The 18,046-nt window shown below is 39.7% G+C and overlaps 1 protein-coding gene across 2 annotated transcripts in view; it reads right to left on the bottom strand.

Annotated features, from left to right (window-relative positions):
• Positions 1-4,610: 4,610 nt before the first annotated feature.
• Positions 4,611-18,046, bottom strand: part of gria1a (glutamate receptor, ionotropic, AMPA 1a) — a 91,509-nt gene continuing 78,073 nt past the window's right edge. The window contains exons 14-16 of one of the 2 annotated variants that reach the window (XM_079839704.1): positions 15,109-15,223; positions 10,090-10,224; positions 4,611-7,375 (exon numbers count right to left, since the gene is read on the bottom strand). In XM_079839704.1, the coding sequence (XP_079695830.1) occupies positions 7,208-7,375; positions 10,090-10,224; positions 15,109-15,223 (418 nt within the window). In that variant the 3' untranslated portion in view covers positions 4,611-7,207. Of the gene's footprint in view, positions 7,376-10,089; positions 10,225-14,511; positions 14,627-15,108; positions 15,224-18,046 lie in introns of both variants that reach the window. The other variant, XM_079839705.1, reaches the window with a different exon arrangement.

Here is an 18,046-nt window from a genome sequence, read left to right on the forward strand (position 1 = left end):
TGCAGCCTGTATTATTCCCTGACCGAGGGCACGCTCGGCACGGATGCACTGGCGCACAGCTGGCCGCGGGGCCTACGCAAATATGCGTTCCCCCCAGTGAGCCTACTCGCACAGCTCCTGTGCAAGATCAGGGAGGACAAGGAGCAGGTCCTTTTGGTCGCCCCGTACTGGCACGGCCGGACCTGGTTCCCCGAACTCATACTCCTTGCGACAGCCCCTCCCTGGCCTATTCCTCTGAGACCGGACCTCCTTACTCAGAGACGGGGCACCCTTTGGCACCCACGTCCCGACCTCTGGAGCCTCCACGTGTGGCTCCTAGACGGGACGCGGCAGGTTTGAGTGGCCTACCACCTACTGTGGTCGCCACCATCACTTCCGCTAGGGCAGAATCCACTCGGCATGCCTATGCGGTGAAGTGGAACCTCTTCGTCACCTGGTGCTCTTCCCGCCAAGAAGACCCCTGGAAATGCCCGATCGGGTCCGTGCTTGAGTTTCTCCAAGAGGGGCTGGAGCGAAGGCTGTCTCCCTCCACCCTCAAAGTATATGTGGCTGCAATATCTGCCCACCACGATCTCTTGGAGAACAAAAAGGTAAGTCAGCACGACCTGGTCATCAGGTTCCTGAGGGGAGCCAGGAGACTGAATCCTCCTCGCTCTCCTCTCGTACCCTCTTGGGACCTCGCAGTAGTGTTAACTGCTCTGCAGAGACCTCCCTTTGAGCCTTTGCGGTCGGTTGATATTAAGTTCCTGTCTATGAAGACGGCTCTGCTGACCGCATTGGCCTCAGTTAAGAGGGTCGGGGACCTGCAGGCATTTTCGGTTGACGAAGCGTGCCTGGAATTCGGGCCGGCTAACTCTCACGTGATCCTGAGACCCCGGCCTGGATATGTGCCCAAGGTTCCCACCACTCCGTTTAAGGACCAGGTGGTGAACCTGCAAGCGCTGCCTTTGGAGGAGGCAGACCCAGCCTTGGCATTGCTCTGTCCAGTACGCGCCCTCCGCGCCTACGTAGACATGACGCAGTGTTTCAGGACCTCAGACCAGCTCTTTGTCTGTTATGGTGGAGAGCGGAAGGGAAGTGCTCTCTCAAAGCAAAGGCTGTCTCACTGGATAATGGACACCATTGCTTTGGCTTACCAGCAGCAAGGCCGACCATGTCCCCTTGGTGTGAAGGCACACTCCACCCGGAGTGTGGCCTCCTCTTGGGCTCTAGCGCATGGCGCCTCGCTAGCAGACATCTGCAGAGCTGCAGGCTGGGCGACACCCAACACATTCGCCAGATTCTACAATCTCCGAGTGGAGCCAGTGTCCGACTATGTACTCGCCCCCCCCGAGGGGCCGGTGATGGGCCAGGCTCAGGTGTCTTCGCTTGCTCGCCACTCCACTCCACGGACTGGATACGTGCGATATTTTCCTCAGGTGAGCTCCCCGAGAGCCCTGAGCTCCTCCAGCACTGTCGACGCCGACATCAGTTCAGTCTGCCCTTTCGAGCCCAGACCCTCATGTCCGGCCAGGTGCCCCATGTGCATGGTTCCCTCCGACGACCCCCACATGTGTATTTCACCGTAAGTCTCCGCAGTGAGCGGGTTTCTTCCCTTGGCGTGTCCCCGCCACCCCTAGGGTTAAAAATCCACCTTCGACTGGTACCCTAGAGATCTTCCATATGCAGCCCTCAGCGGGTCATATGTGTCTCTTAAGTCCTACCCACGGGTAGGCATTTTTGGCATTCCCTCACTGGGATATGCTTCCCAGTGTACCTTGGTATTCCTGTGTTAAGTGGGAGTCCTTCGTCCGTACTAGTCTTACGACAGGGTACTCACACTTACGCAGGGCGCTGGAAGACAGCTGAGTGGCGGGATTATATTGGGACCCCCATTCGTTAGTCACTAACGTTACGTCGTAGTGACTGAACGAAAGGGAAAGTCTCGGTTACGGATGTAACCCTCGTTCCCTGAGGAGGGAACGGAGACGTAACGTCCCCTTGCCACATCAGCTGTGCTACCTGGAACGCAGGAGTTCAGTCTTGGCTCCTCAAGCAGGTAACATAATGCGATATTGCCTCGTACTTCCTTATATACTCACGCAGTGAGGCGGAGTTACGTATGCAAATTCCGCATGCCCATGGCATTGGCACGCCATTGGGCGTTTTCTCTAAACTCGAAGTTGATAGGCTTCTAAGCGAAACCCCCATTCGTTAGTCACTAACGTTACGTCTCCGTTCCCTCCTCAGGGAACGAGGGTTACATCCGTAACCGAGACGTTATTCTACTTTGAAATGTGCGTTCTGTGTCGGAACGTCTGTTTTTGTTTTGGTCTGTGCGATAACTCACCCTGCCAGTTTACCCAATAGTATTTCGACTCCTCAGGTTGCCAGTAGGTGGAACACAGCGTATTGCAGCCATGGAAGCCAGCAAACAAACTGGGTCAGAGGTCGCAGATTCTACCCACCTAAAAAGCCTTGGCATCCATCTAAAAATCTCTATGAACGGGAGTATTAAAACATGATTAAATCAACTTGCATTGTGTAGGCTAAGTCTCCTCGCCTTCCATTGTCAATTGCGCTCGCTCCTGTTGAATGTCCTCAATCTGGCAACCCGCATGAGCATCAAGTTTGAGTCAATATTACATACTGCACTAGCTGTCAATATTACATACTGCACCTTTAAGCAATTCTTTCAAAAACTGATTAATTCAGTAACACCACTACTGTGTGTTGTTTGAAGACTTGGTTATTAAACGGTGGCTTTGTATGGAACTATAGACAGAGCAAAAACAAATAAAGTAACTGACAATATTGTTTCTAAAATGTCAGTTACTTAAAATAACTATGTGTTCATCTAACTGTTGTAGCAAAATCGTTCTTCAAACCTCTGTTTTTCCGAACATCAACATGGCATTACATTACTTGTTGGATATAAAGATGACTGAAAAGGATCTAAATGCAGACTTTATTTACACAGGAACTCGTAAAAACACTAGGCAGGAACAAACTCAACTAAGCTAAACGTGACGACAACGGACAAAGAAGTGAAATGAACACAGAGCTTAAAACAAACCAATGAACTAAATGAACATCAGGTGCAAACTGCAAACATTAATTAACCCAAGAGTAACCATAGTAACTAATGAACACAGACAAAGGAAACCAACTCAAAGTCAAACTTAAGCAAAAGCAAACATAAAACGAGACATAACACTGACAACATGCAGTTTCATTATTGCTTTTTTTTTTTACATGTTTATTCTTACATTATACATGGTGTTTTGCAAAGAATAGCAAACACAGCTATACCTGCCGGCAACATGAACACGCACACACGCACACACACACACACACACACACACACACACACACACACACACACACACACATTGAGGCCAAATTTATATATATATATATATATATATATATATATATATATATATATATATATATATATATATATATATATATATATAAAACTATGATTATAATCTTCTTTTACTATTTTTTTTTTGTCTCCGTGGCCTAGAGAAAAACCTTAACTTTAGAAAGTAATGATGTTCTGGAGGATCAAGGAAGTTAAGGGGGTTAACTTGTGTCACCCACCACTGGGGAAATAAGAGACAAACCCAGATTTCATTGCCTGACTGCAGCTTCCCGTGAACAAACGACTCATTTTCTCCAGTATCACAGCGAATAACAGGACTATGCTGAAAATGCCACATCTGACACTTTGCACAGTATGCCAGCTTTCAGACTAAACTGTCCTACTTTGAACTGATTACAAATCTGATATGCAAAAAAGAAAGAAAAGAAAGAAATTCAGTCACAAAAGAGGCCTGCCTATCATGTGTGGAATTACACTACAAATCATCTTGACATCATTTCACAAATGAGTAAAAAAAAAAAAAAAAACTGTTATTACTGACTGCATCTCCAAGTGAGGTTGAGGACTTATCCTGAAGGAACTGATACAGACATGGGTGATCATTATAATTTCACCACATAGATGTTTGTGAATAATATTGGCTATACAGTGATAATGCAGTTGTAAAACGGTTTAGATTTCTGTAGGATGCCTTGATGACACTTAAAATGCGATGTATGGCATCAGACCAAACAAAAAATTTGGAAACAAACACCTGTTTCTTTGTTCCATATTTTGTTAACATCTTCATAATTAGAGCCACGAGGCATCCCAATTAAGTCCTTCCGTTATTTCTGCAGGGGAGCTCAAATTGACAAAGATTAAATAATTAATAATTCCTAAAATGAATGGGTTTGAGGCAACATGTGCCAACTGGTTAAACATCAATGATTATGTGTGGGATGCACCTGTAGGTAATTAAAACACTCTACAGTGAGTCAAGCTCTAAAGATCTACAGTGGGAAATACATTAAACAACAATCTTTCAGAGATGGCCACTTATCAAGTAATGAATGAATAATCATCCTGCTTTTAAGCAATCATTATTCATATAAAATAACATTCATAGTTTTTTCTAAATTGAATACATAAAAAAAAAAAAAATTCACACCTAATGCACAAGCATTTTTCGACAAAAAAATTGGCAAAAATGTGATTTATTTCCCATTGTTTAAAAGCAACGACCCAGCTCTTGATGATTGTGATTAGAAAAGTTTTATTCATTATTGATTGAATGTATTTTCCAGTAAAATTTTAACCACACCTCTCCTTTACGATAAAAAAAACAAAATAAAACAATAAGATCCCAAATAAAAGCCTAACGTTTGTGGGAAAGTCAATAAGTATGTGAGCATAAACAATACATTTTGCATTAAAATACCCCAAAAATAAGAAGTATCAACATTGTTATATCAGAAACACAAAGACTCTCAAAGACCAGATTTCTCTCTTAACTAATCAAAATCATCATCCTTATCTGTGAGAATATCCGTCATTAGAATATGCGTCAGCAATGTGTAAAACACTAGTTCAATCAACTCTTCAAAATCTCACAGCGGTATAAATGGTAAATGTCTCACTTGAACTTTACAAATCTTTTACTGCTTATAAAATACTGCTCTCACATGAGGCCATAAAGGACCGCAGTGTTCTGTACCTAATAAAACACGTCAGGAAAATGGAAAGAAAAAGCCAGAGAAATATAAGAGTTTCGATGGCCACACAGTGTGTCATGTTTCACGGTACAATGGCAGTGTGCAGGGGAAGGCTGAATAGGTAGAGCTGTTTATGTTCTGAAAGCCTGCAATGAAGAAGCCAAGAGCTCTGAAAGGTCAGCTTGGCCCCAGAAGCCAATCAATGAATTCGCCACAAACACCCTCTTATGAGGAGCCTTGTTGCACAGTGTGTGTATAGGACAGAACAGCCTATGTATGAATTGTGTAGGCCTAGCTGATCTGCTTTCTTTTCTTTGTTTGTTCTATTAACAGAAAACAACTTAAAAGGATAGTTTACACAAAAATGAAAATCTATTCACCCTCATTTTAGTACCAAACCTGCATGAATTCTTTCTGTGAATATCAATGTTTTTGTCCCTACAATGGAAGTCAATGGGGTCCAAAGTAATAATTTGTTACATTTATATAGCGCTTCACATGGAAGTGGGGAATCTCCTCAACCACCACCAATGTCAATGTGCAGAATCCACTTGGATGATGCAATGGCAGTCACACACACCAGCTTATTGGTGGAGAGTAATGAAGCCAATCAGTATATGGGGATGACTAGGAAGCCATGATGTTGGACAAAGGCCAATGGGCAAATTTGGCCTATTCTTTTTTTTAAGGACATCCTGGGATTTTTAATGAACACTTGGGCTGTAGGGATGAAGGTGTCATACTTATTTCAAAGTATTTATGTGCGTGTATGTGATCCACAGAGAAAACTGTGTCATTTAGGGTGAGTAAATGATGATCATTTTCATTTTTGCATGAACAATCACTTTAGGCCATGCCACATGGAGGCCCAACAAGTTAAAACATTTTTTTAAATACAATTTCTGCACTGATTGAGGGTGAAAATCTTTAAGTTTTAATAGATTTCAAATGTATTAAACCGAGAGTGTTACACTCTTAGCATGATCAAATTAGCCTAATACGACAGGGGATGTGTAAATTTGGAATGATGTGCATTGGGATTTGGCAGATATCTCTGGATATTCCATGCAGGCCTAGTATATGAACGAATCATTAACAAAGTATAATCATAAGTCCCTTTTTGTTACAGCACCACCATTAAAGAATAACTTGACTCATAATGTATACTCCATGGCTTCACTTTAATGAGATCCGGTGGTTTGTGTTGGGGACAAACTAGCTCATTAAAGCACATTTGCCCATAACTGAGGTCAAATTTTCCTCCTTCCTGGGAGAGCTCCCAATGAAGTGGCAATCTAAACATGTGGTGGCTCGCTCCCAGGTCTCCGATGAGGTATGGTGCCTGAAACGAGGCGTAGCAGCTATGCAAGGTCCATGAGGTGGGAAATCACAGAGCAAGATTATCAACAAGTTCATTTCAGCTATGCTCTACCAATCGACAACAAATCAAATGTATCCCTCACTCAGTTTCAGATTTACATCTGAGTATTTACACTATCGACAGGTCGCTAAATGAGCTGATATGTTTCTTCAATATGCAGAGTGACGGAGAGAAATAAGCAAAGTTGTTTACGGGGCACTGGATCCATATAAATGAGTATGATCTTGCTCATTAGTTAACTCTTTTCTAGTAAGTATAAGGAAAAGGAACTTACAGAAACGCTGTATTTGTCATATCGTAGAACGTATCTGTGCAAAAAAAAAAAAAAAAACCCATCTCTGTGAGATCTAATCCTTTTAAAGAAAATCAAGTTAGAGACAACATTGCCAAACACTGATATGAACTAAAATATCGCACACTCAGACGTAAACAGGTTTATAATATTGGCACAGCGCGAGTGTCGAATCGGACACGTGACTTCTCTTTTTTGTTTTCTGAATTCATGACATAAACGAACACTTTTTCCCCCCAAAAGAGTCCCACAGGCTTGTTATTGCAGCACATTTTTTTCTTCCTTTTTAAAATGTTTCGTCTTTCTTTAGAAAAGAGTTTTATTGGTGGCTATTCACTGAGAAGAGTCTTCGAGTGCATTTTGGCAGTACGATGCGTCTGTTGCGGGCAGGCAGACAGACATAGGGGCAGACGGCAGGTGAACGGGAGGTCCGTGCGTTACATGTGACGCGTGCCGCTCCGTCAAGATGGTCACATGCCAGAGGCTCCCAGGCCCATGCTGGCCGCGTGGCTCATGCATGGCAGCGTCTGCACAGCTTTGGGGAAGTCATGTGTGACGATCCGCCCGTTCTCCCCGCCGCTACCATTCCCACTCATCCTGGTCAGCGTGGAGCAGCGCATGGCGTCGTTGATGGATTGCTGGGATGGAGACACAACAGCGTTAGACAGGAAAATGAAAATGTTTAAAAGATGCTCAATTTTAGTAGGAGACAGTAAAATATGATTTAAGCATCTGCCTAATGGAGTATGCACATAAAATGTTTTGTCATGTGATGACTGGATCATTAGTGAGACAACATTTGTGAGGTGAACTAATCTGCAGTTTTCCATCTTTTGGGTTTCCTGACTTAATTGATCAGCATGGTGGCTTGGAGGGCGCGACACAACGCCTTTAGCAAAGCAAACAGATGAAACACTAATGAAACTTTTCTGATAATGATGCATTTCAGAAAACAATCCAATATTAGGCATAATGCTATAATAAATAACAATAGTAGCTCTCTATCCCATTTGAAACCCTACCAATTCCACAACATACTGTAGGCTCACTGAAAAAATTTGCCTCTACATCCATTTTTGCAAAACTCATACCTGTACATACAATTCACTGCAGTTAATATAAACACTAGTGGCAGCAAAACAACAACTTGAATACATTTTTAAACATACGATTACAGTAGCTGATTATCGATTAATAAAGACATTGGTTCCTTGCACGTTATGACATTAAACCACTTTTACCATAGTGCATGATTTGTAAACTAATATATTTTTATGTTTGCATCACATGACAAGCTCCATATGGCTTTTCTGATGTAGTAAACTTGCTCGATTGCTCACCTGGTACAGCATTGCACTTGCGATGCGGAGCACTCGGGTACAAGTCCCGTGAAACAATAAAAGAGCTCAAAGACATGTAGAAGCAAGATAAAATGGTATGGTTGCTTCAGCAAATGCAATTTTATATCTTGTTTAGCATTGTTAATTGGTAGAGTGTTTAGTGTAGGTGCTACGTTATTTTACTTTTAGTACCGTAATAAAAACATTTCCATAAACTGTTTCGAATAAAACTGAATGCAGTTTTAACGCCACTCACCGGACATTTCACAAGTGTTGCAAAACGGGCAAGCAGCAATGTAACATCGTTTTGCAGAAATGTCACCACAGGCACGTTTTTCCCATGAGCCTGTGTTGCAATTCCATGCTGTACTACCCATAACTGTACTGAGCGCTATGTGAACGACCCTTATTTGCATTAGAGATGTGTTGTGGGCTAATGCTGTTGTGTTGTCAACTTTTAATTGCTTTGCTGATGTCGTTACATTGTGCCCCCCAGGGCCACCGTATTTAAGCCCTCAAAACCAAAGCTGACACTGTAAAGCATCTCTGACATATGAGTAGACAATAAACAGTCGTGATAGGCGTGTAACACGAGCTTAACTTGCTACGGTGGTGGGGAAGTGAGAAATGTCATCGTTTTATTGCTGCTGTTGTGAAGAGCAATCCGCTATTGTAGTCGCAGCCAGTGGGCCTGAAACCAAGGCTAATGATGTGTCCCTTTAAATCGCTTTTTTCCAATCTAGGAATGATTTCATTGCCCTACACTTCAACGCGTTGGGGGATGAAGCTATACGCCTGATGCGGACTAATTAGTTTGCCCATAATGACTCAGATTCCTGCTCGCCTAGTATGAAAAAATGGACAGCTGTGAAATGTGACTCCTGTCAATTGAATTAGCAAAGCAAATCTATATTAATCTGTGCTATTATAGTATTACACGAGTGTGTAATACCCAGCTAAAATTGCTACAAATCCTACTTTGGGCAATTGCCTGTCATAAAGATACTTATTACAAAAATCACACTGAGGTATCTGTATTTCTTTTCTTTTTTTTTTGCATTAGTGCTTCTTTGATTTGTCAGTCTGGCCTGAATAAAATAAATTATTACCTGATAGATACTTTTAATCAACCATGCATTAGCAAAAGTACATTAGGTAAGATCTGACTTGGGTCTTAATGTATGAAGGAGCACACAAGCTGGATGATGCTTAATCATAAATCTAAACGGACTATTTCATGGTGGAAAACAGAGACCTGCAGTGTCTCCGGGCAAACTTGCTCTGTTTCATGAATGAACAGAGACACGATGCGTATAAACAAAGCTCTAGTCTATGGACAGAGAGGCTAGCAGCCAAAGAGAAACTGAGGGGAGCAGGAAATAGAGAGAGAGAGAAAAAGGAATTAAGAGAGATTAGATTAGAAGTATTAAATAGGGCTGCCAAGATGTTGTCTGCATGTTTACATACACTAGTAGTTAAAAATAAATGATACAAAAACTCAAATTAAAAATATTAAATAAAAATGTGACAACTATTTTTAAAACATTAAAATAAAGTAAAAAATATGAAAACAAATATATATTTCTTTGAGGATACTTCCCAGCAAATATTGATATATGCAATCAATTTTGATTAATATTATTAAATAATCATAGCAATTTTATTTAGAATTATTATTTTTGTCATTTTTTTTTTTACCTACATCTTTTTGACAGCCCTATGACTAAAATAACAGTGTAAAAGAGACAGAAAAAGAAGAGGTGGAGGAAAAAAAAAAGATGATATTGAAAGTGGGCAGCAGAAGCTTTGATTCTGGTGACGGTTAGATGGGCGGCAGCTTAGGCTGCTATGTGGGCAGGATGTGGCCTAGTTCTCCGCGATACTTGAGGTTCCTACCCCAGAGTGCTTTATATCTTAACAGTGTCGGCACCGTACAGGCCGTAACTCTGCAGCTCAGTGTAGCTGCTGTCTAAGGCGTTGCAGTGAAAGGCCTGAGCGGCCCGCGCAGACACCTTCATTCTGTGGGACTCTGTTCTGGACTTGTAGCAGAACTCCACCAGGGCCACCAGCATTGCCAGACCCAGACCGCCGATCAGAATGTAGAAGACCCCAGCCACATTGCTGAGGCTAAGAGCACTGGTCTTGTCCTACAGGAGAAGGAACAGCTTCTTAGATGAGCGATACTGTATACAACGTTAACAAATTCATATGGACAAAGACAATACAAGCATTTCTGTACATTACATATACACTCTTATGCATTCATCCAAACATCTAAACACATACATTGAATATAAAAGCTAAAATAAGAACTGTCTTGAACAATGTTGCAAGTGCTAAAAAAATTCAAGTTTGCTTAAAAGGTTTCCTGCTCCTATCATTAATATATGGATTAATATATTTACGGCTGAACTTATATCTTGTATATTCAATTATATTGGTAACTAATATAAATAATATATTATATTAAATATTAACTAGTAAATTATTACATAAATGTGAATACAATATATAATAATATCATATAAACAACATAACTAATACTAATAACAATAGTAACTGTTAAATAATGAAACATCTTAAAAATATAAAACATAAATCTTAAATTGTCATTTAGGACTTTGGAACATGCATTCATGCACTAACACAGGCAGTCTGTGTTAACCTTTGACTAATTTAATACTTATTTAACCTGCTAGTTAGCATCTCCCTTAAATTTCAATCTATTGTAATATCACAGCTGCAAATGTTTACATTAGTGGTTGGCACCCATGCAGCCCAGGCCATGAATCTAAGGAGATTTGGATTTGTAGTTGTTCAAAGGTGATATATTTTCTTTATGAGGACAATAACAATCTAAGGAGCTTAACTGGTGTGGAACCGGTTCTCTATGAAAGGCATATAAGGGAAGTGTGATGTCGTCTGTGTGTGCCATGCAGGTGGGTTTGGTGCGGTGGGGGTGTGTGGCGGCCGGGGCCTATGACAGCACAGACAGCTGTCCACTGGGTTTGCATCCAAATACATGCACACTCCAAGGGCAGACAGAAGGGAGAACACAGAGGCTGAGAACCACAAGGGCGCTTGACTCTTACGGATGATCAGAGCAATATGACCAGTCTCTCTCCAGAGCTCCATTCACTACCAGACTATTTTAAACAAAGTGAGTGTATCATACAGTGAGTCATCTGGTCTATAATAATGGCCTTTTCACCTGACCACTCCTGGAGCTAGACACACTATTACCGTACTAACTCTTGAATTAATAATATAAAAATCATATTATACAGTATGCTTTTAAAATATATTTCCTCACTTATTAAAAAAAAACTAAAAAAAACAGGAATATGCTTAGTATTTAATCTACTAATTTATTTAAGCTTTATTTTACAAATACACAAGCTTGTAATTTCTGACAGGACAAAAATAATGTTTGGAAATGTACACTAACATACTACTCTTAAAGGGTTAGTCATTAATTACTCACTCTCATGTTGTTCCAAACCCATAAGAACTTTGTCCATCATTGAACACAAACACAAAGATCTTTTCGATGAAATCGTAGCGTTCTCTGACCCCTCAGACAGCAATTTAATTACCACTTTCAAGGGCCAGAAAGGTAGTAAAGACACTGGGCCTCATTCATGAAACACGAGCAGAACGAATTTGTGTGTAAATCATTCCTAAAGTAGCTCTGACGTAAATTTTTGGATTCACGAAAATGTTCGTATTTTCAAAATGTTAGTTAGTACGAAAGAACCTGCTCCCTACCACGAGTAAATGGTGCGTAAAACATTTGAACATTCTATGTTCTAATTTAGGCAAACTGATGACATTGCATTTTGATGCACTATGTAACATAATAATATTTCAAGGGTTGATTTGCCCCGTGTTATTTACTGTTCAACGTTGGGTAATAGGCAGCGCTCGTCACTGTCACTTTTTACCAGGCCGTCCATCACAGTGGAGGAGGGGCGGGACAAAAACTATCATCCCACTTGTACACTGACTGAACAACAATAATGGAGAAGTAAATATTGCTTTTTACTGCATTTTTTATATTCAGTAATATTCTTCAAAATGAGATACTAGTAACACATTACTGCCATGGATATTCTGTATCATAGCAACCAAGCATCTCAGCTGGAAAAACGCATCCCTTGCAAAGCACTTTCAAGTGCCACCAGCTGGCCGTTTTCAGAAGAGCACCAGGAGTTTTTTAGCTGGCTAAAAATGCTTTGATGGACACACGATAATTGAATATTTATTGCTAGGCTTACGGCCAATTAGTCTCTTTAGCGTTTATGCAAAATACTGGAGCCAAATCTGGGAAAGAATTCCAGAAGATTCCAAAGCGTTCCTGGCCATGTCATTTGCAGTTGTAATTCATGGGCGAGGATTATGCTAATTATGAATGAGCGTTCACGCGCGTCCTATTTACGAATGTTTGGATTTCATTAATATACACACGTTCAACTACCGAATCCGTGGTATACGAAGCATTTGTGAATCTGGAGGAGAGTTTTCGTAAAGGTCCATTATATGCGCAAATTACTCCAAATTTGCTCATATATTTACCAAAGTTTCATGAATGAGGCCCATTGTTAAAATCGTCCATGTGACTCCAGTGGTTCAACCTTAATTTTATGAAGCGACGAGAATATTTTTGTGTGCAAAAAACAAACAAACAAACAGTGAAGTAGTGTAAACAGTGCAGCGCTTCCAGAGCGCCAGATCACCATTGAGTCGTTCTACTGTAGAACTAGGAAGCGAAGCACTTTTTACACTGCATCAAAAGCGTAAGAGTCTGACACAGACTAGATGAAATTGTTGAATAAAGTCGTTATTTTTGTTTGTTTTTTGCACACAAAAAGTATTGTCGTCGCTTCATAAAATTATGTTAATTAAGTCCCTTTTTAACACACAGGGTACCCCTTTAATGTAATTTTTTGACGCACAGGTGCTCCATTGATTTCAGTTGTTTGCCCAATGCGTCAGACCAAGACGCATTTAATTCTTTGCATTTGTAAAAGTAGGCATGATTTTATGAATATTTATATGCTACTTTTATATTTTGGAGCAACTAACCCCACTCCTACCCTAAACCTACCCACTTCTAAACAATATAAAACACATAACATGATTTTTATTGCAAAAACTGACCAAAGACAGTATAAAAGTATTAACTCATTTTGCATTCGAAGTTTTCTGGAGTCATACGATATCTTCATGTACAGAACAGAGTTGATCTTAATGTTTTAATCGCTGAAATGATGATCTCGCTGCTCCGTGAATGCACGAACGCACTGTCATTCATATCTCATTCAAATGATACACCCTACTCTTGAGCATGACGAAATCAGTCACGAGACACACAAGAGCCAATGACATTTTACAATCAAATTCGACGTAATGACACAATTGGTCACGAGACAAACGAGAGCCAATGCAATTTCACTATGAAATCTGACGTAACGTTTCTTCGGGCGGAAATTTTTGAACGTTTTCATGATCTTCGGCAAAGGCGGACGGAGACACTGATTGCATTCGGGGATTTTCTTCACACAAATCAATCGTTTGGCCACAGAACACTTGGAATATTTGTACTTTTTAAATAAATTGTGCCTGCAGTCGTATCTGCCTGTTATATCCTGTGTTTTTTATCATATAATACACAAATGGGTTGGTTTAGGGATGGGATGGGGTTCAGTTACATGTTCAAACGTGTCTAACTAGCATAAATAAAATAAAATAAATAAATGTAAATAAGTATGCTGGCTGATTGAATTGAGGATCACACTCCAACATGTCCTAATAGCAAAATCATAACCCAATATATAATTTCATCATGAAGATATGCTCAACGCATTTGTGTATGACGCCAAAGGTTTCTCATTTAAATCAGCGGAGATACCCTGCACGTCGAAAAATGATTCTAAAGGGGTACCCTGTGCATTAAAAAGTGACGCCAAAGGGGTCCTGACCAAGCGTCAATATGTGACGAGTTGGGATTGAGAATGTGTTGGCTTTTACACAAAATTGAATAAAAAATGCAAAATGCCAGTGGCTACTACCACAATGGTAATTGAACACCAGTCACATGCAAAAGAAAGAGGACAAAATGTTGTATACTTCAGTACTAGCATTTCTACTTTGGTTGCCATTTTAAATCTGTAAATCAGTAAGTAGTGTACGAATATTCTAGTCTGAAGTGTTTTAAAAGTATGCTCATCATTCAAAATACCAGCAGTTTCAATTTAAATCCTAAATAAATTATAAAGCCTTTAACTTTGTCCTCTGCCAGCCCAAATGAAAGAATACAACTCTGGAGAGAGAGTAAGAGCCGCCCATGTCCAGATTCCTTACTGAACCTTCTGAAAGGGTTCTGGGAAGGCTAAACTGAGGGGAACAGAGCAGGACCAAATGTGTGAACTGACCTTTCTTCCGGAGTCCTTGCTTCCACACTCCCCCTTATCGTACCACCATTTGTTTTTCAGTTTGTCTAAGACGGCTTGCTCACTGAGTTTCAACACCGCTAGGTTAACTGGGATTCTTCAACCAGGGAAATAACATAAATAACATTATCCATGTTATTTTATGTTATTCAGCACACATTAAACACATACCCATCAATATCAACTCAACTGTTCTGTGTTTTTTTAATTGACTGCACACATATCAGAAACATGTTGGTAGTTCATTGTAAAAGTGATATGGGTTAATACTCCATCTAGCGATGCTTCCTTGCTCCCTGCTGCGAGATGTGCATTATTATATCACTTTGGGTAACCGGCAGACCGCAAACACTCCGTCTGGAATAACTTGAATGCGGTTGGCTATTATTGACTACTTGCCATGATACGTCATAATTTGATCAAAACTTTACTTGCTACTAGGCTAACAAATTTTGCTAGTAGTAAGCTCAATTTACACCAGATTGTTCTCGTCTAGAGTGTTTGGTCGGCGTGAGTTGCCGGTTACCCCCCCATGGTAGTGGTGGTTTTACCCGTTGGGTTTGTCACATTGGGGCTGACCTTGGAATCACCTCCTCCGCTGCCACACTCTCCTTTGTCGTACCACCATTTGTTTTTCAATTTGTCCAACAGGCCTTGTTCATTCAGTTTTAACACTGCCAGGTTTACTGGGTTTCTTGAAACGATAATGAAATAATATTTTGGTCAGTGTCAGCCCAGATAAACCATTTCAGAGACAGTGTGATGGGAGAACAGACTCAGACTGGTTTGAACACAACAGCCACTGCTCTATGTAGGTTGAAATGTTAAATGCATGGCATTCGCAGTGGTTTTGCCCCGAGTCTGTATATAAAGTATGTAAATATGTGTTTTAATGGAGAGCAATGCTTTTGTTAGTGGCCTTTGTGAAAATCAGGCTTTATAAAGCCAAGAACAAGACTTCTTCAGACAGAGGAGGAGAAAAAAGATGTCCTTGGTTTTTGCTATCTGCTTTTTGCTCTTCCCTTTTGGGGAATTGTAATGATGTGAATCGAAAACAACTAGAGACATTAAACAAATTCTTAAAGAGATCGTTCACCCAAAATAACATTTTTGTCATCATTTACTCATCGTCAAACCAAACTATTTTCTTTTCTTTATTTTTTACGTTGAATACAAACGTCTTGGTTGAGTATGTAACCCTCGTTCCCTGAAGGAGGGAAAGGAGACGTTACGTCAATGACTGACGGAATGGGGGTTTCGCTTAGAAGCTACCATTCCGTCAGTCACTGACGTAGCGTGTAGTGACTGACTGAAAGGGAACATAACTTTTCCATAAAATTGCTCTTTGCTAAGATTGCTGAAAGTGAATGGTGACCAAGGGCTATCAAACTATGAAAACAATAAAAAAGTGCCATAACAGTGGTTACAGTGTATATATATATATATATATATATATATATATATATATATATATATATATATATATATATATATATAAATTTTAATATATAAAGCAAACAACAAAGAACAAAATAGCGAAGTAGCCCTTAGGTGCCATGTTAATTATTTACAGTAAAAACATGTCGGACATGAATTTGTTTTGATTAATTATTAATTCGTACTAATTCATTAGCAGTAAGTTATTACTTTAATGACAGATCTATATCATTGAATCAATGAACGTTGTGTGACAAAGTTACTACGGTTTTGGAAAACTGACCTGCTCGTTCATTCCACCAACAATGCAATGCACCCTATTTTAAAATACACAAATATAAAGTAAATATAAGATTTGAGAGCTGCAGCAGATAAGATTATAAATGAACAATGACATCCATTTTTGAGTATACTTCCCCTATAATTTTTTTTAAATGGGTCACCATTCACTTTCATTGTTTGGAAAGGAGCAGCATGGACATTCTGCTAATCTTCTCTTTTTGTGTTTTATAGTATCAAGACCATTATACACAACAAGACAGTGTAGATGATGATAAAAATACCCTTTTTTTATTTTAATCCCCCTGTGGCCCTCTCATGACTGATATCAGGAACCACATCTGAAGCGTGTGTCTCTTTTCATCTTCTCCTTCATCCTCAAGTCTTGAACACCCCATACAGTTCAAAGGCACACATATACATCTCCTCACAACCTACAGAATCGGCTGGTTGATCTGGGTTGTGATCAAGAAATGACGTCTGCAACTCTGCATGTATAGGGAGTGATTCTTTGGCTTGATAAAACCCAGGAATTCTTTCTAAGATCCAAGAAGTACCAGAAAGAAGTCAGAGAGTGTCTCAGGAATGAGGAAACAAACAACTACATTCAGTTTGATGAGCATTTGCTTCAGGAGGTGGCAGTGCTTTGGGTGAGATGATTTCATTCACTAAACTCAGAGAATGGCACAGATGGATAGAGATAAAAGGGCACACACATCAATCTTTAGGGCTGTTGCATCTTGACTGCAAAACAAACCGATTTAAGGTATCAGTTTGAGATAAAACAAAGAAAATGTGGAACAGCTGTCAAAATGCACCAAAACAACTGATTATTCCATCAGTCAGTAAATTAACCTATAAAACAAAGTGAAGTACAAGGTAAAACGAGTTCAAAAGCTCAATTAACATCAAAAAAAAAAAAAAAGATCATAAAAGCAAGATGCAGCTAGCAGACCAAATACATATTAGAAAAATCTTCTCTATTAAAGGCTTTGAGTATAATTCAAGCTGCATTTATGTACATTTATACATAATGCACAGAACTCACATCCAAATCTTTATCCTGACTGTTCGCATCAGTTCACTTATGACTTAACTGATTAATAACTCACCAAAAAATGCTTTAAAAACGCAATTTAAATGTTGCACTTAAAATGTATTTATCATTTTGTTTTCATTGGTTCATCTAACTACATTTGAAACATTAATTATGCAAACAGTTTGAAATATTTCTCAATTTAAAAAAGTGAATTTTCATTAAAATCTCAATAAAAAAGCTTGTATTTTTGCATTTTTCACATATTCATTTGAATTAATACGACTTTTTCTTTTATAGATTTAGATGTACCTAACAATATGTATGGAAGCTTGTTTCCACTGAATAAAACATAAAAAAAGGTAATTGCGACTTTATTCTAGACGTAATTCTGACTTTCTTTTCTCGAAATTGCTTGACATAAAGTCAGAATTGTGAGATATAAACTTGCAATTCACCCCCCCAAGAATCGGACTTGCAACTGCGAGTTTATATCAAGCAATTCAAGGAAAAAAGGGTGACATTATGAGATTAAAAATGCCGCGATTATCTTTTATAATAATTTTATTCCGTGGCGGAAACAAGATTCCATAGGTCAGTGCCAAATGTCTATAAATAATACAATTGGTTTACAGTGTAAATAAAGCCATAAAATGCAAAATTCACTATAGATACACAGGAGCATTATTACATTTCGACAACTGCACCACATGGTTAGTTCAGCCAATCACAAACAATCTAAAAAGATTTTAACAGAGAGAGCAA

This window comes from Gobio gobio (genome assembly GCF_949357685.1).
Source record: "Gobio gobio genome assembly, chromosome: 16".
NCBI lineage: Eukaryota > Metazoa > Chordata > Actinopteri > Cypriniformes > Gobionidae > Gobio > Gobio gobio.